A 23,676-nucleotide genomic window follows, 5' to 3' on the forward strand; every position below is an offset into this window, starting at 1 on the left:
AGGCTCATTACAAGCCCAGCAGTCCTGTTGGGGACCGGGAGCAAGCTGTTACCTTTGCAGCAGCTCCGTTCAGCTTCCCCAGTCTAAATCTCATGAGACCCACGGCCGTCAGAGCCAAATTTAACAGTAATATCAAAGGGGAGAAAAGTAAAGAGGGGCTCTGTAGAGTTAACACAATCGCAACACCAATGCATCATTTATACATTGCTACTGTCAAAGGTATTATATATTGTGTCAGGATGTGAACAATTCACAGTATTAGAGGTTTTATTCCCATGTTAATTCATAAATACATTATAAAAACTCTACGGTGTCAGTTATGTTTAACAAAATCTGGTTCACTGACAAAACTATTTCTCCATTCTGTACTTGAGAAAGGTTTCTCACCTGTGTGGATTCTCTGATGTGCTTTAAGATTTGAGTGCTCGTTAAAGCATTTCCCACATTCACCACATGAGAAAGGTTTCTCTCCTGTGTGGGTTCTCTGATGTGTAACAAGATTTGAGTGCCCGCTAAAACTTTTCCCACATTCAGAACATGAGAAAGGTTTCTCTCCTGTGTGAGTTCTCTGATGTTTAACTAGAGTTGTGTTATGTCTAAACCATCTCCCACATTCAGAACATGGGAAAGGTTTCTCTCCTGTGTGGGTTCTCTGATGTTTAACAAGATGTGCGTGCCCGCGAAAACATTTTCCACATTCAGAACATGAGAAAGGTTTCTCTCCTGTGTGAGTTCTCTGATGTGAAACAAGATTTGAGTGCCAGCTAAAAGATTTCTCACATTCAGAGCATGAGAAAGGTTTCTCTCCTGTGTGAGTTCTCTGATGCTTAACTAGAGCTGAGTGATGGCTAAAACATTTCCCACATTCAGCACATGAGAAAGGTTTCTCTCCTGTGTGAGTTCTCTGATGATTAACTAGAGATGAGTGATGGCTAAAACATTTCCCACATTCAGAGCATGAGAAAGGTTTTTCTCCTGTGTGAGTTCTCTTGTGTAAAACAAGGTGAGCATGCCTGTTAAAACATTTTCCACATTCAGAACATGAGAAAGGTTTCTCTCCTGTGTGAGTTCTCTTGTGTAAAACAAGGTGAGCATGCCAGTTAAAACATTTCCCACATTCAGCACATGAGAAAGGTTTCTCTCCTGTGTGAGTTCTCTGATGTTTAGCAAGACCTGAGTGCGCGCTAAAACATTTCCCACATTCAGCACATGAGAAAGGTTTCTCTCCTGTGTGAGTTCTCTGATGTTTAACAAGATCTGAGTGCGCGCTAAAACATTTCCCACATTCAGCACATGAGAAAGGTTTCTCTCCTGTGTGAGTTCTCTGATGTTGAACAAGACCTGAGTGCACGCTAAAACATTTCCCACATTCAGCACATGAGAAAGGTTTCTCTCCCGTGTGAGTTCTCTGATGTATAACAATTTGTGACTGCCAGCGAAAACATTTTCCGCATTCAGAACATGAGAAAGGTTTTGTGTTTATGATCTCCTTTGTAGACATATAGGGTTCTGAGAGATTGCTTGAGTTTGGAGAGCTGGAATCCTTGGTTGTCTTATTAAAAGATTTCTTCATAATCTTGCTTAGTATAGTTCTGTTGTTGTCCTGTTCTTTAGAAAAACTTCTGCTGCTGGAAATATCTGAAACAAAATGTACTGGGAGTTATGAAAAGTAAAATCTATCTATAACTGATGTATTGTTTACCATACTTAAAAAATGACTATTTTCATGAAACATCAGAAATATGACTATGAAACATTATGGTGATTAAGTAATACCTTAAAAAAATATTTGTGTGCTCTAATTCCCATTATAATATAACAATTGCGAATACAAACGTACTTTTATTCACTTGGCAAAATGTAAAATGACACTATGCCTAACGAACAACGTAAAAATCATAATGTTGCCTACTCGGTTACCAGACAAGCCAAGAGAGCACTTTTCAGAGAAAAGATTTTCCCAAACAAGGGGAACATTCACTGCATATGAGCCAGAGGGAGACTTAGTTTATGTTGATACAGGAACTCCACACAGTGGACCGGCCACTATCTCCTTTCCTCGCTGGCAATTCACCTATACTACACGGATTCGAGCGATATTTGCACAACTTGGACACTCAAATCCGGGCTACCCAGGGATATAATTCTTGTGGGGGTTCTTATCAAACTTGTATACTGTAACAACCTCCTACCATGTTGCCTGGGAACCTCTACCTTTTGTTTCCCTGCCATCATCCACATTGCCCTGTACCTAAGAACAAAGACTTTCTGTCCCTTTAACTGTTTTGTGCAAAGGATTGGTACATTTGATATGACACTTCGGATACATCCGAAGTGTCGAAGTAGTCGAAGTGGCCGCCATTAGACAATCGAACACGTGGCGGCGGCCATTTTAATTCAGTCGAACGAGGTCAGCGGTGTGTGCCATCAAATCCCTGGAACGGAAATCAGCCACACAATTGAACGAACACTACTGACCTGTACCTTCCCCTATCCTTCAACACTGCGGCTGGAGACTAAGTCCCGTTCGAAGATTCGAATGCACGTTCGAATGGGACTTTGTCATCTTTTTAATGTAAAATAGACCTCTACTTAACTTAACGAACACCGCTGAAGCTTAACCCCGTTTTCACTTCGACACTTCGACTATTCAAACGCCGCCTTTGGATGGGACTTTGTTATTTTTCAGGGCAGAAATAGACCAACCGCACAGCCTGAATCTGTGGAACTGTTTTGGGCATACAAAGACACTTTTTAATATTGCTGGAACCCCTGAACGGATTTGCACAAATTTTGAATATGTTTGTCCCCAAGTTTTATTCCTGTATGATGAAAAATCAGAAAGTTATAAAAATGCATAAAAAGTACAAGATTTAGCTTGGAGATAATTGAGTAGATACAGTAAGAAACTCAATTATCTCCCAAGCAGAGGGAAGGGAATCTGTGGGTTGTAACCATTGTCTGATTGGTTAATGCCTCATTGTCTGTTGGTGTCTCCCTTGCATGAGAGAACCTGTCATTAAAACCTCAGTTCTATTTTACCCTTCAAAACTTAGCTTTGTCTCGTTATTGAAAGGGAACCTGCTCAGCTAATCACTAGCTCTTTTAAGAGCTCTACCTCTCCCTCTCTACTTGGATCCAGCTGATAGAAAGAAGGCTACTCCATTACTACACAGCATCTTGCCGGGAAGAAGGATGTCTCCAACGGCTGATACCCCCTCTCCACTGGGGTAGCCGTTACATATACATTTTATGGTGTTTTGTGGTTTTGTATTGTACCTCGAATGCCTGGGAGAAAAAGCAAGCACACTTATCTCACAGACGTAGAGGCGTCTGGGCATGCTTACTGTAAAACTGAATGGAAACCCCATTTCGGGGGTCTTTGTATATAACCAGGCAACTTGCCCTAATAAAACAAACATTCTGATTTACCCTTTATCAAGTCTTGGCTGATGTTTGGGAACACAAGAGCTATATCACACTATCACATTGCGGGACTAGGGAGACTCTTCTGCAGAGTATAGGGGTTACAGAGTTACAATTAAATCACATGTATCTAAAACAAAGTGGCAGCATTGTAACATGACAAAAACTAAACCCCAATATGTAGAATAAAAACAACATTTTTACGCATTTTTTAACTTTATGATTTGGTATCACACAGGAATAAAACTTATATTTTCATGAACCACATAACTTGGGGACAAACATATTACAAATTCGTACAAATCGGTTCAGTGGTTCCAGAGATATTGAAAAAGTCTCTTTGGACCGACCGCACGCCTGTTTGCATGCCCAAGACAGTTCCACAGATTCAGGCTGTGCGGTCGGTCTATTTCTGCCCTGAAAAGTAACAAAGTCCCATCCGAAGGCGGCGTTCAAATCGTTGAACGCACTTCCACTTGTGTTGAAGTGAAACCGGGGTTGCGTTTCCGTGGTGTTCAATTGTCTACTGGAGGTCTATTTTACACCCAACATGACAAAGTCCCGTTCGAACGTGTGTTCGAAACTTCGAACGGGACTTAGTCTCCAGCCGCAGTGTTGCAGGGTAGGGGAAGGTACAGGTCAGCGGTGTTCGTTCAAATGTGTGGCTGATTTCCGTTCCAGGGATTTTACGGCACACACCGCTGACCGCGTTCGACTGGATTAAAATGGCCGCGAACACGTGCCAAAGTTCCGAAATGGCGGTCACTTCGACGACTTCGGCACTTCGACTGTATTCGAAGTGCCGTTTTTTTGTTTTTTTTTTAAGTTGTAATCCTGCTCCAAAGTCTTTAACCCCTTAAGGACCAAACTTCTGGAATAAAAGGGAATCATGACATGTCACACATGTCATGTGTCCATAAGGGGTTAAAGGGCCAGGAACAGCATTTGTCTTTAGGGCCAAGGTAAGGTGGATGCTGGCAATAACACAATAGGGGGGGGGCAGCCAACAAGGGGTTCTGCTAACCCGGTTATAGGCTTAGAGCAAGCACTACACCTCCTTATACACCTCATCCTAAGGTAAAAAGGTATTTTCCCCCTATACCTTATGCTCCCCAACATAAAGTTCGATGTAGTGATAGACATTAAAGGAGTTGGAGCAAGAGTGATAAGAATCAAATTCAAGGTAATTTTTCCTGCCCTGCTAACCAAACGTGTCAGGTTTATAATATAACAAGAAATTTCCAGCAGCAGGATGTAAAATTATGTACTATACAGTCGCAATGGTGCATGATTGTAAAACCGAGAAAAACGCTGCTGGAAACTGTTCTGTTCAAATCCATAATACTGGGTTCTGTGCCACTGCTTTCGCTATAGATGCACCTTCGATGCAAACTACCTTTTGGGATATATGGCAAACTTGGTATAGGGTCAATAATAAGACAACTAATAATGCATGTAATGCTGCGAGTTTAATTCAAGGATCCAATGACAATTACACCATAACCTGGCAAGAAGGACGTTACCCATACTCTAGTTGCCACCCACGTTCTCAATGGCGAACTATTGAAAGTAAGTTCGCAAATCCAGGATGACTTGGCTCATCACTGGTATGATATATTCACAGATTGGTCCCCCACAGGTGCTCAAATTGTTAGATCATTCTTTTATCCATTGGTGATAGTTGTATTTGTATTGTTACTGTTACGGAACTCACTGCAGACAGTTACAACATTGCTTTTCTTTATGTTACAACCCAAGACCGTGTTTCAATACTATGATTTTATATACAAACTCCCGAACTGGTTGCCTGTTGCTCATTCGTTTAATTCTGCAGGAATACATCTCCCCGATCGGCATATTTAGCATGTAGAGAAACACACAAATACATTGTTCGAATACCGGGGTGGCCGCCATTTCGGGACATTTCCACGTGTTCGCGGCCATCTTAACTCCCGAACAGCGGTGTTTTGCCATCGAGTGTCTGGAACTAAAATCGGACACTCGAGTAGGCGAACACCGCTGAGACCTCCATAACACCGAGGATTCGTGCCAAAACTACCGAACGCCATGCCGTTCGGTAGAAAGACTATGCGACAGATGGGGAGTCTGACGATATCCATATTCTCATGGATGGCAAGCTTTTCGTGTCCTTTTTACGCACGAACGAGGACCGACCGCAAGGCCAAAACTCCTGGAACTATTTTCGGCTAGTTTGCCTGTGCGGTCGGTCAAAACTTTGATGCTCCATAACTCCCGAACCCAGCAACCGATTCGGATGTTTTTTTCAGATATTGTTCTCTCACATCAGGGCTAGCTGGGGATACTGGACTTATGAATGTACCCCAGATATTTTGGGGTACATCCAAAACTTTGGGAAAAATGTATCCGTGTTAATTTTGTTAAAGGTTATCTGAGGGGAGGAGATGTGTGGGATGTACCCTGTATGTCATTGGTTCCTATGTCAATTATGTAGGTGTCACTCTTGCATGGGCAACACTGCATAAAAGGAGAATGCATGCCAGTAAAAGCCAGTTCTTGTTTGACCTTCAAATCGCAGCCTTGACTCGTTTTGTGGGCAGAAGGGTATCCTAGCTGTACTATACAGTGGCGTTCTAAGGGGGGGTGGGGAGGGGGCGGTCCGCCCCGGGTGCCATCCAGTAGGGGGGTGCCACACTCTGTCCCTCCTGCTGGTCGTCCTCTCCCTCGCGGCTCAGGCGCTCAGTGAGTGAGTCAGAACACAGGGAGGGGATTCCCAGCCTGTGTTCTGAGTCATCACTGAGCACCAGGGAGGTTGTTATGGAGTGTGCCAGCAGGGGGCGCAGAGTGTGTATTCTGCAAGATTTCTCCCCTGCGGCCACTCTGCCTGCACCTGCTGCACTGCCTTAGCTGGGATGGAGAGAGACAGCCCCTGAATCATGGTAAGTTAATATTATTGTAAATTCACCCTCACCCCCTCCCTCAGTCACCCTGTCACACCCCTCAGTCACCCTGTCACCCCCTCCCTCGGTTACCCTCTCACCCCCTCCCTCAGTCACCCTGTCATCCCCCCTCAGTCACCCTGTCACCCCCTCCCTCAGTCACCCTCTCACCCCTCCCTCAGTCCCCCTGTCACCCCCTCAGTCACCCTGTCACCCCCTCCCTCAGTCACCGTCTCACCCCCTCCCTCAGTCACCCTCTCCCTCAGTCACCCCCTCCATCAGTCACCCCCTCCCTCAGTCACCCTGTCACCCCCCTCAGTCACTGTCACCCCCTCCCTCAGTCACTCTGTCACCCCCCTCAGACACCCTGTCACCCCCCTCAGACACCCTGTCACCCCCCTAACCCTGTCACCCCCCTAACCCTGTCACCCCCCCCAGTCACCCTGTCACCCCATCAGTCACCCTGTCACCAGTCACCCCCCCCTCAGTCACCCTGTCACCCCCATCAGTCACCCTGTCACCAGTCACCCCCCCCTCAGTCACCCTGTCAACCCCTCCCTCAGTCACCCTGTCACCCCCCTCAATCACCCTGTCACCCCCCTCAGTCACCCTGTCACCCCCCTCACCCTGTCACCCCCCCTCACCCTGTCACCCCCATCAGTCACCCTGTCACCCCCCCTCACCCTGTCACCCCCTCAGTCACCCTGTCACCAGTCACCCCCCTCAGTCACCCTGTCACCCCCTCCCTCAGTCACTCTGTCACCCCCTCAGTCATCAGTCACCCCCCCTGTCACCAGTCACCCTGTCACCCCCCTAAGTCACCCTGTCACCCCCCCTCAGTCACCCTGTCACCCCCCCTCAGTCACCCTGTCACCCCCCCTCAGTCACCCTGTCACCCCCCTCAGTCACCCTGTCACCCCCCCTCAGTCACCCTGTCACCCCCCTCAGTCACCCTGTCACCCCCCCTCAGTCACCCTGTCACCCCCCCTCAGTCACCCTGTCACCCCCCCCTCAGTCACTGTCACCCTGTCACCCCCTCCCTCAGTCACCCTGTCATCCCCCCTCAGCCACTCAGTCACCCTGTCACCCCCTCAGTCACCCTGTCACCCCCCTCAGCCACTCTGTCACCCCCCTCAGTCACTCTGTCATCAGTCACCCCCTCCCTCAGTCACCCTGTCACCCCGCCACTCTGTCACCAGTCACCCCCCCCTGTCACCAGTCACCCCCTCCCTCAGTCACCAGTCAACCCCTCTTTCCCTCACTCTGCTACCTGTCACTCCCTCTCACGCTCTGTCAGCCCCTCCCTCCTACGCTCTGCCACCTGTCCCCTCCTCACTCTGCCAACCCTATCCCACAGCACACTATGTGCCTTACAATGCCCTACACACACTACATCCCACCCCCACACTATGTGTCTTACCCATACTACATCCCTATCACTCCTACACCAGGTCTGTCTCCTAAATTACTATCAATAAAGATTTGTATCAGGACAAGTAGATTGTCACGGCAGACAAGTAGATTGGGCAAACACTTTAGTCCCTGGACAAGTAGGGTTTTTTTTTTTTTTTTAAATTTCAACACCCCTGCCCTCTCTGCCATATACACCCCTGCCTTGTCATAATATCCTCCCTGCTATAAACCCACTACCTGGTCATAATTCCCACCCTGGCGTATACCCCTTTAACATGTCATATAATACCCACACTGCCATAATCCCCTCCCTGCTATATACCTCCACCGTATCATAATACACACCCTGCCATACACCCTGGCCCTGCCTTGACATAATATCCTCTCTTCCATATGACACCCAATCCCATTGTTCCCACCCGTGACATAAAACACCATATACTCACCACCTCACCTGCAGTCACCTCCTTCAATCCACTGTGTGCAATGGCACACACTGTCATAGTATCCACCACACTGTCCCACCCTGCCATATACCTTTCTCCTGATAGTAATACTCACCCACTTACATATACATCCACGTTGTCACATTCCCCCAGACAGATAGGACAGATATATACTGGAAGGCAGTGAGATTAAACATTTTTATGGACCATATAGGAGTTTGTGTACGCCCTGCAGTAAGCCGGCAGCCGGGGTATGACATCATCCTGGCATCGGCATCACTACTGGTCGTGCAAGTGAGCTGTGAAGGAAAAGCACAGAGATCCCAGCCCAGCAGCAACCGCTTGTCACTCCCAGAGTAAGGTAGGGAGGTTGGTTGGACCTCTTAATAACTAAATGCGTTTGTATATCTGTGGTTGTGTATATGTTTAGTAGATAGCTCCCTAATTTGGTGTCCTTAAATATGTCAATCCCACATAAGGATAACAAATAAGTGAGTTATCTACTAAACAACCTAAAGATTAAAATTAAGAAAAAGGCTTTTTAAATTTTGATCTTTTAGCTATTTAGTAGAGAATTCCCTAAATTGGTGCCCTTATGTGAGATTCCATATGTAAAGATACCAAATTAGGGTGCTGTTTAGCAGATAGCTCCCTTATTTGGTGTCCTTAAATATGACAATCCCTCATCTCAGCATCTTGCCAACACTACACACAAACACATCCCTGCATTCCAGTGCAAACACTACATACAAACACACCTCTGTATTAAAACATCACCATTATATATAACCACACCACTGCATCTCGCCAACACTACACACAAAATCATGCCTGCATTAAAATGCCAACACTACATACAAACACACCCATTCATTCACTCACACTTACTCCATACAAAAGCATGCTTACATTGAAACATGCAAGCACTGCTCAATGCTACATACATAAAAAAAAAATATGGGTGTTTTGTACATTTTAAAGTCCAAAACTAGGACCCGCCCCGGGTGCCATATGCTCTAGGTACGCCCCTGGTACTATAGCTAGTGGGATTGTTCTACATTTACAGGATTCGTATGGTCTACTAAGGAAAGCAGCTTCTCCCCCTCTCAGCGACAGGAATCCAGACTATCCAAGCTGTCCAGCTTTCAGCTAGCCTGAGGGTAACCGTAACAGTTACTGTACAATTGTTATCTTACCTGTACCCTGAAGAATAAGATTCAAAGGTTGATTACTACTGCCGAGGACAAACAGCTGGATACTCTCCTCCATGCTAGGTATCGTCCTCAGGGAACCGTGGTGAAGAACTAACTAAAGTCCCACAGGATTGACGAGCAATCCTGAACACACCTCATGGACTTCGCCCTATGTATGTAGATGTGATCGATAGATTGATCAAAGAGGGGATTGAAGAGTTAAACCCAACACATTGTCTGTATTCATGCTGACTACTTTGTCACAAGAGATACTTTTGACGAAGAGTTCATCACACTATTGCTTCATTGCTTCACTTCTTCAGCACGACTCTCTCCACCTGGTTTACAGTTCCCGGTGCTGACTGCTGCCGATCAAGCTAGCCAACAATATTTTTTGGCGGGTTCATCGGTGTGCTCCCCGAGCTTGGCGTGCAGTGTGGCAGGTAGGGTAAGCTAGCACTGGGAGACCCCAGACTATACCCTTAGCCTGACCACATTTGCCAGACAGGATTAAGAGCTCCTTGTTCCTTCTGCCTTTTTACACTTTGTTCATTTTTATTTTCATACACCTATATCCGGGTGTCTGATAGTCTTAAATATTTACTAACTCCAGTGGAGGGGCCCCTCACTGGAGTTTTATTTAACCTGTTTGGGGTAAAAAAAATATATATATATGGGTTTATGTATTTGATGTCATATTATTGTGATTTTGTGGCTAGGTCTATTGATGCATTTGCTTAGAAGGCTACTGAGTGATATCGTAGCCGACTGAATTACATATTGTCATTTCTGATTTACATTTAGCTACCTTTATATTTTGTTATGTATTGTTAGAATCTTTCAATTTTTTATAAAATAAAAGGCATCTTTTGGTTTACCATACCTTAGTACACGGTTTTTGTTATTATAGGTGGACTTAGGATATCGCAGTTAGAATATATATATTGTATTAACCCTTTCACTGCTGGAGTAGTTGGTTTTATTATGTCATTCATATAATTGGAGTGCTCACACTACCATACCTTTCAATTTCCAGAAGGCCAAATAGAAGATGTACAGAACAGCTACAAGTACCTGGGGGTACCACAAACGCATGGCAACCATGAGGAAGAGGCAAGGAGGATAGCAACATCCAAGTAACTCCCAAGAGTCAGACAGGTCCTGAAGTCCCAGTTTAATGTCAAGAAAAAGATCCAAGCCATCAACATATATGCCCTACCATTTATCAGGCACCCATCTGGAATAATAACCTGTCCAAGAGAAGAACTGGTCACCATGGATGCCAAGACCCAGAAACTATTCACTATGAATGGAGGCTTCCACCCAAAATCCAGCACCCAGAGACTGTACACCAGCCCGGAAGGGAGGCAGTCGAGGACTGATGAGTGTCAAGGCCACAGTCCTGGATTAAACACAAAGCATCTGTGGCAAAAATAACCTTGCCACTGGGTTTTGGAGGGGCCTGTTTGCGAGCCTTTTGCTCCAGGATTATGGCCCATGTGTTAAACCTTTGTTTCTCCCTGTAAAAAGGCTTGTTCGTGCCTTTTTACTATGTGGTTCGGTAAATGGGATTTACTCAACAAACTACCGAACCACACGCAAGTGGAGTGTGCAGCCAATTTACCTCCCAGGATGGTGGGTAACTGCAAGCTAATAGACGAATGGCTGGGCGGTCGCCGTTCGTATAGTCGAACACGTAGCGGCGGCAATCTTGTTTAGTTGAATGCGGTCAGCGGGGTTTTGCCGTCGAGCTCATGGAACTAAAATCATCCTCCCTCCCCAGTGGCAGTGTACCTTGCAGGGACCCCTAACCCCGATGGTGCAGATGGGACCGCGGTCTCTGCACCGGACTTACAGGGATGCTGGCCGGCCGGTCCAGATTCCCAACCAACCCTGCAGGAATACCAGGAGGAGGAGGTAAGTGATCCCTTTTCTCCACATCAGATTCACAACCAGTGCCTGGGGGTAGGATTCCCTGACCCCATCCCAGCGCATGAGCTGGCATCTGGGCAGAGCGCAGTCGACCTCTGCCCTCCCATATCGTCTGGTCCAGAGCCTGATTCCCTACAGGCTACCCCAGCGGAAGCGCTGGCATCCGGGCAGAGCGCCGCTGACCTCTGCCCTACCTGTCCCTTTGTTACAGGGCAGTGTTAACCCCCCAGCTGAAGAGCTGGCACCATGGCAGAGTATCGCTGATTTCTGCCCACAAAGTAAGCTCCACTTCAAGCCAGGGAACAACACAGAGACCGAGAGTGCCAGATATCAACACAACCTTGGTGGACACACTGGACAGAGACAGACTACCAACTTCATCAGGTCCAGTATTTGGTTGTGGGTGGGCTGCCAGTCTAACTCAGGTACCGACCGGTGTGAGGTCAGGCAAGGCAAACCTCTCCATGGGGTGTTCCACAGGCAGATAGTGGATGTGGCTCACATGACAAAATCCTACCAGTGGTTGGAAAAAGCAGGACTGAAAGACAGCAGTGAGGCACAAATCCTAGCAGCACAGGAACTAGCACTCAGCACCAAATCAATAGAAGCTGGAGTCTACCACAGCAGGCAAGACCCAAAGTGCAGACTGTGCAAAGAGGCTTTTAAGACAGTCCAACACCTAGTAGCCAGATGCAAGATGTTAGCAGGAACAGCATACACTGAGAGACAGAACCAAGTTGATGGGATTGTGCACCGAAACATCTGCACAGAATATGGATTGGACCAGCCTAAGTGCAGATGGGAGATACGAAAAAGGGTAGTTGAGAATGACTGGGCTACAATCCTGTGGGACTTAAAGATCCAGAAAGACTAGCAAGTGCTGACCAACCAAACTGACGTTGTGGTCGTAGACAAGGAACGTAAGACTGCAGTCATGGTGGATGTTGCAATACCCAGTGACTATTACATCAGGAAGAAGGAACATGAGATGGTAGAGAAATACCAAGGACTGAAAGACGAGCTAGAAAGGATGTGGAAGGTGAAAACAGTAGTAGTCCCAGTTGTGATAGCTGTGACTCCCAAGTTAGGGGAGTGGCTTCAACAGATTCCATGTGGGACATCTAAAATTATTGTCCAGAAGATACTGTGCAGAACCCTCAAACTCCCAGGCCTCAAAATATATTTTTTGCTATTATATATATTTATATATTATAAAACCAAGAGGGTTGCACTCACCTAAACCTGCATATATAAGCATCCTGCTGGGGCCAATTCATACAACATACACAATTCATCACATAGGTTTGCTTACATATACTGTAACTAAGCCCCCATTGTTTTTGCCTAGATTAGGAGTGTTCTTTTTTTTTTTTTTTTACTATTGCATTATGTAAGCCTTGAAGTTGGGGTTTAGTGAATGAGTGTGCTGGATCTGTTATGTTTATATGTAATATGTTTATATACAGGGGTCAAGTCCTGGGAAAAAAAGTGTGGGAACTCACCCAAGAGTCCCCCCCCCCCCCCCCTTAACCCCTTCACGACGGGTGACGGACGAGGTCCGTCATCCTGGGGATGGCCTTAACGACGGGTGACGGACCTCGTCCGTCACGCGGTAAAATTAACGCCGCGATCGCGCAGTGCCGGCGATCGCGGGGTTAACGCTGTTGCTGGGTCCCTCTGAGTCAGGGGCAGACCAGCAACAGCAAATCGCGATGTCCCAGCACATGTGATCGCTGTAACAGCCAGTCACAGCGGTCACAATACTGCTGGGATATCTGATCCGCCTCCCTCCACCTCGTGTGGGTTTGTGAAGTGGAGAGAGACGGATCGTTGCAACATTGTGTTCCAGAAGAATAGTGAATATCTTTAAAAAGTTCCTAATCCCTTTCCCCTTCCTTAAAAAAAAAATTAACCCTTTCCCTGCTGCTTGATCACTGCTAGCAGTGATCAATATACAGGTCACAGTACTTTACTGTGATCTATTTTTTTTTTTACACTTAAGGGTTAAAATTTATTTTTTTTGTAACCCTAAGGGGTTAAATTTTATTGTTTTATTTTATTAATTTGTGATTTAGTTAGTTGGTGGGTGGAATTTAGTGGTAATTTGGGGAATTTAGTTAGGGGTTTAAAAAAAAAAAAGTTTAGTTATTTAGTTAAAGTTTTCTTAGCTGTGTTAACTGTATTAAAAATGTTCAGAAAGTATAGCGCAGAGGAGGCTTATGCCCTGTTAGCCGCCGACTCAGAGGCGACCGACACTGCCTCAGAGAGTGACGCAGGGAGTGACGCAGGGGACAGGGACTATGTGCCAGATAGTGCAGTAACATCAGAGGAAATCGCTGATTCCCCTAATGTTCAATATGGCGCAGATGACTGGGTACCCCCTAATCATTTTTCGCCAGACATCCCAGTGTTCACTGCCAATCCTGGCATACAGGCTGACCTGTCTGGCTATAATGCGCTGGATTGTATGGAGGTGTTTTTGGGGGATGATTTTTTTGGGGAGGTAGTTACCCAGACGAATCTGTATGCGGAGCAATATCTTGCACGCAACCAAGACTCCCGAATCGCCAGGACAGAGAGATGGTACCCAACCAGTGTGCCAGAAATTAAACAATTCTGGGCACTGACCATGTTAATGGGGGTAGTTAAAAAGCCCACAATTAGAATGTACTGGACTAAAAATCCTATTTTTAATACCCCCATTTTTTCCCAGACTATGCATAGGGAGAGATATGAGGACATACTGCGTTTTATGCATTTTAATGACAATATGAAGTGCCCCCCAAAAGGTCATCCGCAGTATGACATTCTTTATAAAATACGCCCTCTAATTACCCACTTAAATGAAAAATTTGCCACTATTTACACCCCCAAAAAACAAATTTCAATTGATGAGTCCCTCATGAAATATAAGGGAAGACTGGGATTTAGACAATACATCCCATCCAAAAGATCCCGGTATGGGATAAAATTCTATAAATTATGTGAAAGTGGCAGTGGCTATGTATACACCTTCCGTGTATATGAAGGAAGGGATAGCCACCTTGATCCCCCAGGTTGCCCAGATACAGTAGGGACAAGTGGGAAAATTGTCTGGGATTTAATAATGCCATTACTCAACAAAGGTTATCACTTATACATCGATAACTTTTATAACAGCATCCCACGCTTACAAATGCTGTACTGTTTTGAGACCGTGGCCTGTGGCACTATCAGGAAGAGTCGCACAGGTTTCCCAAAGGCTCTAGCAGAAAAAAAATTAAAAAAGGGGGAAACAGCAGCTCTCTGCCAGAATGAACTGCTGGCACTCAAGTACCGCGATAAAAAGGAGGTTTTCATCCTAACTACCATCCAAGAGGGGCGTAAGAGTTGAGACAAGCTATTACTGCCCTGATTGCCCCTCTCAGCCTGGCCTATGTATTGGCCATTGTTTTAAAGTTTTCCACACCCAGGCCGAATAGTCAACTGTCTGGTTAACAAATCTTGGCTTTGTCTCCCGTTTATCCTGTCTTCTCTGATCCTTGACCTCGGCTTGTCCTATCGTTGTTCCGTTTCTCTTTACCCCTTTGACTTCGGCTTGTACCTTGACTATTCTCTGCTTGTATAGCCCGGCCATTCTAAGGACCGGTATTACAAGTTTCTCTCTCTGTGTTCTCTCTCTTTGTGGTCTGTCTGTGTTTTGGAATCCGTGACAGCGTTGCCCGTGACACATTGTTGCACTAAGAGGACATAGCTGAGCAACATATTAGGTGTTATACTGCCATAGCACACATAAGGATTGCAAAATATACAGTAACATCTCCAAGTGTGTGTCAAAAAGGCAGAAAAAAATGCTAATTGCAACTAGACTTGGTACAAACTAACAAAGAAATGATTCTACGCTAAGGTTTAAAATATGCCTTTTGAAATGCCCTGGGGTGTCTACTTTAAGAAATGGTAGGCCTTTGTGGGGTAGTTTGAACTTAAAACCTGCTAAGATGCTTGGAAATTGCACATGGGCAGAGCGTCAAAATTCAAAGTTCGGTAAAAACTGATATGGCTTGGTCTCCAATGTGCCCCTTCAACATCCACATATCCCCAAAAAGGGTACACATGGGGGTATTGCTGCACTAAGAGGACATAGCTGAGCAACATATTAGGTGTTCTACTGCCATAGCACACCTAAATATACAGTAACATCTCCAAGTGTGTGTCAAAAAGGCAGAAAAAATGCTAATTGTAACTAGACTTGGTACAAACTAACAAAAAAATGATCCTACGCTAAGGTTTAAAATATGCCTTTTGAAATGCCCTGGGGTGTCTACTTTAAGAAATGGTAGGCCTTTGTGGGGTAGTTTGAACTTAAAACCTGCTAAGATGCTTGGAAATTGCACATGGGCCGAGCGTCAAAATTCAAAGTTTGGTAAAAACTCATATGACATGGTCTCCAATGTGCCCCTTCAACATCCACATAACCATGAAAAAGGTACACATGTGGGTATTGTTGCACTAAGATGACATAGCTGAGCAACATATTAGGTGTTATACTGCCACAGCACACATAAGGATAGCAAAATATACAATAACATCTCCAAGTGTGTGTCAAAAAGGCAGACAAAAATGCTAATTGCAACAAGACTTGGTACAAACTAACAAAAAAATGATCCTACACTAAGGTTTAGAATATACCTTTTGAAATACCCTGGGGTGTCTACTTTAAGAAATGGTAGGCCTTTGTGGTGTAGTTTAAATTTAAAACCTGCTAAGATGCTTGGAAATTGCACATAGGCCCAGCGTCAAAATTCAAAGTTCGGTAAAAACTGATATGGCTTGGTCTCCTATATGGCACTGTAGCTTCACAAAATAGTGCCAAAGACATACAATGGGGGTGTCATTTTACTCAGAAGACTTAGCTGAACATAATTTGGGGGGTATGAACTTAGTGGCACATGTGAAATATACAAAATGCCCAGTAAAAATGCAATCCATATGTAAAAAACGCACAAAATAATTTTATACCACATACTTTGGCATCTATTGGTTAAAAAATGGGGGCATGTTAAGGCACAATATGCACCTTATGAGATACCCTGGAGTGTCTACTTTTACAAATGGTAGGCCTTTGTGGTTTTTTTTTGAACAGTCAAACTGTTATAATACCCCAAATGGACACATAGGCTCATTAAATCCGTCTCTCAAAATTCTACTGTGACTACTGAAATGGATAGGTCTCCTATATGGCACTGTAGCTTCACAAAATAGTGCCAAAGACATACAATGGGGGTGTCATTTTACTCAGAAGACTTAGCTGAGCATAATTTGGGGGGTTTGAACTTAGTGGCACATGTGAAATATACACAATGCCTAGCAAAAATGCAATCCATATGTAAAAAACGCACAAAATTATTTTTTACCACATACTTTGGCATATATTGGTGAAATAATGGGGGCATGTTAAGGCACAATATGCACCTTATGAGATACCCTGGAGTTTCTACTTTTACAAATGGTAGGCCTTTGTGGGTTTTTTTTGAACAGTCAAACTGTTATAATACCCCAAATGGACACATAGGCTCATTAAATCCGTCTCTCAAAATTCTACTGTGAATACTGAAATGGATAGGTCTCCTATATGGCACTGTAGCTTCACGAAATAGTGCCAAAGACATACAATGGGGGTGTCATTTTACTCAGAAGACTTAGCTGAGCATAATTTGGGGGGTTTGAACTTAGTGGCACATGTGAAATATACACAATGCCTAGCAAAAATGCAATCCATATGTAAAAAACGCACAAAATTATTTTTTACCACATACTTTGGCATATATTGGTGAAATAATGGGGGCATGTTAAGGCACAATATGCACCTTATGAGATACCCTGGAGTGTCTACTTTTACAAAAGGTAGGCCTTTGTGGTTTTTTTTTGAACAGTCAAACTGTTATAATACCCCAAATGGACACATAGGCTCATTAAATCCGTCTCTCAAAATTCTACTGTGAATACTGAAATGGATAGGTCTCTTATATGGCACTGTAGCTTCACGAAATAGTGCCAAAGACATACAATGGGGGTGTCATTTTACTCAGAAGACTTAGCTGAGCATAATTTGGGGGGTTTGAACTTAGTGGCACATGTGAAATATACACAATGCCTAGCAAAAATGCAATCCATATGTAAAAAACGCACAAAATTATTTTTTACCACATACTTTGGCATATATTGGTGAAATAATGGGGGCATGTTAAGGCACAATATGCACCTTATAAGATACCCTGGAGTGTCTACTTTTACAAATGGTAGGCCTTTGTGGGTTTTTTTTGAACAGTCAAACTGTTATAATACCCCAAATGGACACATAGGCTCATTAAATCCGTCTCTCAAAATTCTACTGTGAATACTGAAATGGATAGGTCTCTTATATGGCACTGTAGCTTCACGAAATAGTGCCAAAGACATACAATGGGGGTGTCATTTTACTCAGAAGACTTAGCTGAGCATAATTTGGGGGGTTTGAACTTAGTGGCACATGTGAAATATACACAATGCCTAGCAAAAATGCAATCCATATGTAAAAAACGCACAAAATTATTTTTTACCACATACTTTGGCATATATTGGTGAAATAATGGGGGCATGTTAAGGCACAATATGCACCTTATGAGATACCCTGGAGTGTCTACTTTTACAAATGGTAGGCCTTTGTGGGTTTTTTTTGAACAGTCAAACTGTTATAATACCCCAAATGGACACATAGGCTCATTAAATCCGTCTCTCAAAATTCTACTGTGAATACTGAAATGGATAGGTCTCCTATATGGCACTGTAACTTCACGAAATAGTGCCAACGACATACAATGGGGGTACCGTTGTACTCAGCAGAAGTAACTGAACACATAATAAAACTTTGTACAGGAATAGCACACACCAACTTTACAAAATACATTTGAGAAGTTCTTTGTTATAAGTTTGTGTGCGAAAACCCCCAAAAAACACAATTTTACTCCAATATTTAGCAGAGGTTGGCGGTAAAATGGCTACGTAGAAAGTGTCAAAACACACTCCTCGGATACCCCCCCCCCCTCCTCCTTCTCTCTCTATCCCATTCTCTAAGGCCCCGACCTCTCGGGCTCTACCTTTCATCTTTCTCTTTTCTCCTGTCTCTTAATCTTCTTACGGCTGAGCCGCACGTAGCGGAACTATTTTTGAGTGACGCTAATGCTACAGGAAAGGTAGTACGCTGGGGTGCTAAACTCTATCGAGATGCTTCTTTCCTCAAATTTGCGATGGAGGTGCGGCCGACCTTATTCATCGGTTAACCGATTACTGTTTTATATAATAACAAAAAAGCCAGGCGGAACATCCAAGCTCCTGTGGGGTTTTTGATTTCTGTGGTGAACGGGAGTTGGGCATGCTTATGGGGATACGTGACAGGGTGACCTGGAAATTCATGCTAGTTCACTCCTCTTGTTGGTATTTCATGTAACGGTATCAATATACTTGCTTTATGTTTGGAATTTCTGTATTACTGTGCATGTATTGCTTGTGATGTTTTGCACTGGAATAAATAAAGAATTAAAAAAAAAAAAAGAAAGTGTCAAAACAACCTTAGGTAAATAGCCTGTGGTGTCTACTTTATATAAATATATACTTTTGTGTGGCAATTTTGTTTTATTTTATGGCTATTAGGCTTACAAGACAAACATACCAAATTCTAAAATCGCTCCACATTAAAATTTTATTTTACTCCTTGTGCTTTGTGACCTGTAACTACCAAAAAAAACTTAAAATCCCAGACACATTATATATTCTGTAAATCAGAACAAATAAATGAATTTATTTTTAATTACTTTCCTTAACCTGCACTAATTATGCACACATTATTATTGCAAAAACTGTAAAAAAAAACAATATTTTTCATTTTTTTTGCATTTTTCTGTATTTTTTTTATAATAAGTAAGCATTTATATATATATATATGTTATATCAAATTAAAGCCCTTTCTGTCCTTTAAAAAACAGTATATAATATGTGCCGGTGCAATAAATGAGAGAGATGCAAATTACAGTTGAACGCAAACAGCAAGAAAATGCAAAAATTGCTTGTGTCATTAAGCGTAAGTCAAGCTTCTGAAGCTCTGTCCTTAAGGGGTTAAAAAAAAATAAAAAATGACACTCCTATGCATATAGTGCAGTGCAGGGTGTGTATAATGAATGTAGTGTGTTTGTAGTGAATGCAGAGTATGAATAAGAAATGTAGTGTGTTTGTAGTGAGTGCAGTGTGTATAATAAATGTAGTGTGTTTGTAGTGAGTGCAGAGTGTGTATAACGAATGTAGTGTGTTTGTAGTGAGTGCAGAGTGTGTATAATGAATGTAGTCTATTTGCAGTGAGTGCAGTGTGTATAATGAATGTAGTATGTTTGTAGTGAGTGCAGTGTGTATAATGAATGTAGTGTGTGTAGTGTGTATATTGAATGTAGTGTGTATGTAGTGAGTGCAGAGTGTGTATAATGAATGTAGTGTGTTTGTAGTGAGTGCAGAGTGTGTATAATGAATGTAGTGTGTTTGTAGTGAGTGCAGAGTGTATAATAAATGTAGTGTGTTTGTAGTGAGTGCAGAGTGTGTATAACGAATGTAGTGTGTTTGTAGTGAGTGCAGAGTGTGTATAATGAATGTAGTCTATTTGCAGTGAGTGCAGTGTGTATAATGAATGTAGTATGTTTGTAGTGAGTGCAGTGTGTATAATGAATGTAGTGTGTGTAGTGTGTATAATGAATGTAGTGTGTATGTAGTGAGTGCAGAGTGTGTATAATGAATGTAGTGTGTTTGTAGTGAGTGCAGAGTGTGTATAATGAATGTAGTATGTTTGTAGTGAGTGCAGAGTGTGTATAATGAATGTAGTCTATTTGTAGTGAGTGCAGTGTGTATAATGAATGTAGTATGTTTGTAGTGAGTGCAGTGTGTATAATGAATGTAGTGTGTGTAGTGAGTGCAGTGTGTATAATGAATGTAGTGTGTGTAGTGTGTATAATGAATGTAGTGTGTATGTAGTGAGTGCAGAGTGTGTATAATGAATGTAGTGTGTTTGTAGTGAGTGCAGAGTGTGTATAATGAATGTAGTGTGTTTGTAGTGAGTGCAGAGTGTGTATAATGAATGTAGTATGTTTGTAGTGAGTGCAGAGTGTGTATAATAAATGTAGTGTGTTTGTAGTGAGTGCAGAATGTGTATAATGAATGTAGTGTGTGTAGTGAGTGCAACGTGTGTATAGTGAATGTAGTGTGTTTGTAGTGAGTGCAACGTGTGTATAGTGAATGTAGTGTGTTTGTAGTGAGTGCAGTGTGTATAATGAATGTAGTGTGTGTAGTGAGTGCAGTGTGTATAATGAATGTAGTGTGTGTAGTGAGTGCAGTGTGTATAATGAATGTAGTATGTTTGTAGTGAGTGCAGAGTGTGTATAATAAATGTAGTGTGTTTGTAGTGAGTGCAGAATGTGTATAATGAATGTAGTGTGTGTAGTGAGTGCAAAGTTTGTATAGTGAATGTAGTGTGTTTGTAGTGAGTGCAGAGTGTGTATAGTGAATGTAATGTGTTTGTAATGCGTGCGTATAATGAATGTAGTGTGTTTGTAGTGAGTGCAGTGTGTATAATGAATGTAGTGTGTTTGTAGTGAGTGCAGTGTGTATAATGAATGTAGTGTGTATGTAGTGAGTGTGGAGTGTGTATAATGAAAGTAGTGTGTTTGTAGTGAGTGCAGTGTGTGTATAATGAATGTAGTGTGTTCGTAGTGAGTGTGGAGTGTGTATAATGAATGTGGTTTGTAGTAAGTGCAGAATGTGTATAATGAATGTAGTGTGTGTAGTGAGTGCAACGTGTGTATAGTGAATGTAGTGTGTTTGTAGTGAGTGCAGAGTGTGTATAGTGAATGTAATGTGTTTGTAATGCGTGCGTATAATGAATGTAGTGTGTTTGTAGTGAGTGCAGTGTGTATAATGAATGTAGTGTGTTTGTAGTGAGTGCAGTGTGTATAATGAATGTAGTGTGTATGTAGTGAGTGTGGAGTGTGTATAATGAATGTAGTGTGTTTGTAGTGAGTGCAGTGTGTGTATAATGAATGTAGTGTGTTTGTAGTGAGTGCAGAGTGTGTATAATGAATGTAGTTTGTAGTGAGTGCAGAGTGTGTATAATGAATGCAGCGTATGTAGTGTGAGTGTGTTTGTAGTGAATGCAGAGTGTGTACAGTGAGTGCAGAGTGTGTATAATGAATGCAGTGTGTATAGTGAATGCAGTGTGTGTAATGAATGCAGTGTGTATAGTGAATGCAGTGTGTGTAGTGAATGCAGTGTGTATAATGAATGTAGTGTGTCTGTAGTGAGTGCAGAGTGTGTATAATGAATGCAGTGTGTGTAGTGAATGTAGTGTGTTTGTAGTGAGTGCAGAGTGTGTATAATGAGTGCATAGTGTGTATAGTGAATGTAGTGTCTTTGTAATGAGTGCAGAGTGTGTATAGTGAATGTAGTGTCTTTGTAATGAGTGCATAGTGTGTATAATGAATGTAGTGTGTTTGTAGTAAGTGCAGATTGTGTATAATGAATGCAGTGTGTGCTGGATGAAGTGTGTGTGCTGGATTATGTGTGTGTGTGTGTTGGATTATGTGTGTGTGTGTGTGTTGGATGATGTGTGCTGGATAGTGTGTGTATGTGTGTTGGATGATTGTGTGTGTTGGATGGTGTGTGTGTGTGTGTTGGATGGTGTGCGTGTGCTGGATGGTGTGTGTGTGTGTGTGCTGGATGGTGTGTGTGTGTGTGTGTGTGTGTGCTGGATGATGTGTATGTGTGTGTGTGTTGGATTATGTGTGTGTGTGTGTGTGTGTGTTGGATGATGTGTGCTGGATAGTGTGTGTATGTGTGTTGGATGATGTGTGCTGGATAGTGTGTGTATGTGTGTTGGATGATTGTGTGTGTTGGATGGTGTGTGTGTGTGTGTTGGATGGTGTGCGTGTGCTGGATGGTGTGTGTGTGTGTGTGCTGGATGGTGTGTGTGTGTGTGTGTGTGCTGGATGATGTGTATGTGTGTGTGTGTTGGATTATGTGTGTGTGTGTGTGTGTGTGTTGGATGATGTGTGCTGGATAGTGTGTGTATGTGTGTTGGATGATTGTGTGTGTTGGATGGTGTGTGTGTGTTGGATGGTGTGTGTGTGTTGGATGGTGTGTGTGTGCTGGATGGTGTGCGTGTGTGTGTGCTGGATGGTGTGTGTGTGTGTGTGCTGGATGATGTGTGTGTGTGTGTGCTGGATGATGTGTGTGTGTGTGTGCTGGATGATGTGTTTGTGTGTGTGTGTGTGTGCTGGATGATGTGTGTGTGTGTGCTGGATGGTGTGTGTGTGTGTGCGCTGGATGATGTGTTTGTGTGTGCGCTGGATGATGTGTTTGTGTGTGTGTGTGCTGGATGATGTGTGTGTGTGTGCTGGATGATGTGTGTGTGCTGGATGATGTGTGTGTGTGTGGGCTGGATGATGTGTGTGTGTGTGCTGGATGATGTGTTTGTGTGTGTGTGTGTGTGCTGGATGATGTGTGTGTTGGATGATGTGTGTGTGTGTGTGTGTTGGATGATGTGTGTGTGTGTGTGTGGGTGTGTGCTGGATGATGGGGGGGAGCATTTTTCTTTTTTTTACTTTATGTGTCTATATTTGTTTACTTTATTCCCCCCTCCCTGCTTCTTACCTTGTCAGGGAGGGGGGAGATCGCCTGGTGGTCCGGTGGGGGAGCCAGCCGCTGCACACAGGGCCCATCACACACTGTGTTTCCTCTCCAGCTCTACTCTCGCGAGACTCGCCTGTGCGGAACGTTGCCATGGTAACCCGTGGCAACGCTCTGACAGCCGCGGGTCTCGCGAGAGTTTGGAAAAAGTGCAGGAACGCCGTTCCCATGCGTTCCTGCAGGACTCGAGCCCTGTTTATATATAATAAAAATAAACTAAAAAAAAAAAGGCACTGAACTTACCAAATAGAGATTGACAGCTGCTGTTTCTGTTTTAGGGAAAGTATTTTCCAATGAGCTCAGTTCTAAAAAAGAAAAAGAAATTGTAATGTTATTTTATGTACCTTGCATTCAGTTATCAAAACTATTCAGTGACACAATACAACACACCACAAACAAATGCAAGCCCTCCTCACACATAATACCTCTACTGGCCGTTTGATGGATCTCAGCGTACCTTCTATGGGGACTTCTCTATGTTCCCCACGTACATCAATGAGCCCTGTGCACCCATGACCATGATGCCAGTTCACTTGCTGTCCTTCCATGCAATACTTTTGCATTCCGAGAACACCCATCAGACTTGCTCTGACCAAGTCATCTAGCCATCAC

General features: G+C 43.5%; 1 protein-coding gene across 1 annotated transcript; it reads right to left on the bottom strand.

Moving 5' to 3' along the window:
* Positions 1-313: 313 nt before the first annotated feature.
* LOC134569305 (oocyte zinc finger protein XlCOF6.1-like) lies at positions 314-23,365 on the bottom strand. The gene is made up of 2 exons (XM_063428222.1): positions 23,308-23,365; positions 314-1,638 (listed from the first exon to the last, which is right to left on the bottom strand). The coding sequence occupies exon 2, from the start codon at positions 1,571-1,573 to the stop codon at positions 314-316; it is 1,260 nt and encodes a 419-aa protein (XP_063284292.1). The 5' UTR covers positions 1,574-1,638; positions 23,308-23,365.
* Positions 23,366-23,676: the final 311 nt, after the last annotated feature.

Source organism: Pelobates fuscus, chromosome 7, assembly GCF_036172605.1.
Source record: "Pelobates fuscus isolate aPelFus1 chromosome 7, aPelFus1.pri, whole genome shotgun sequence".
Taxonomy (NCBI): domain Eukaryota; kingdom Metazoa; phylum Chordata; class Amphibia; order Anura; family Pelobatidae; genus Pelobates; species Pelobates fuscus.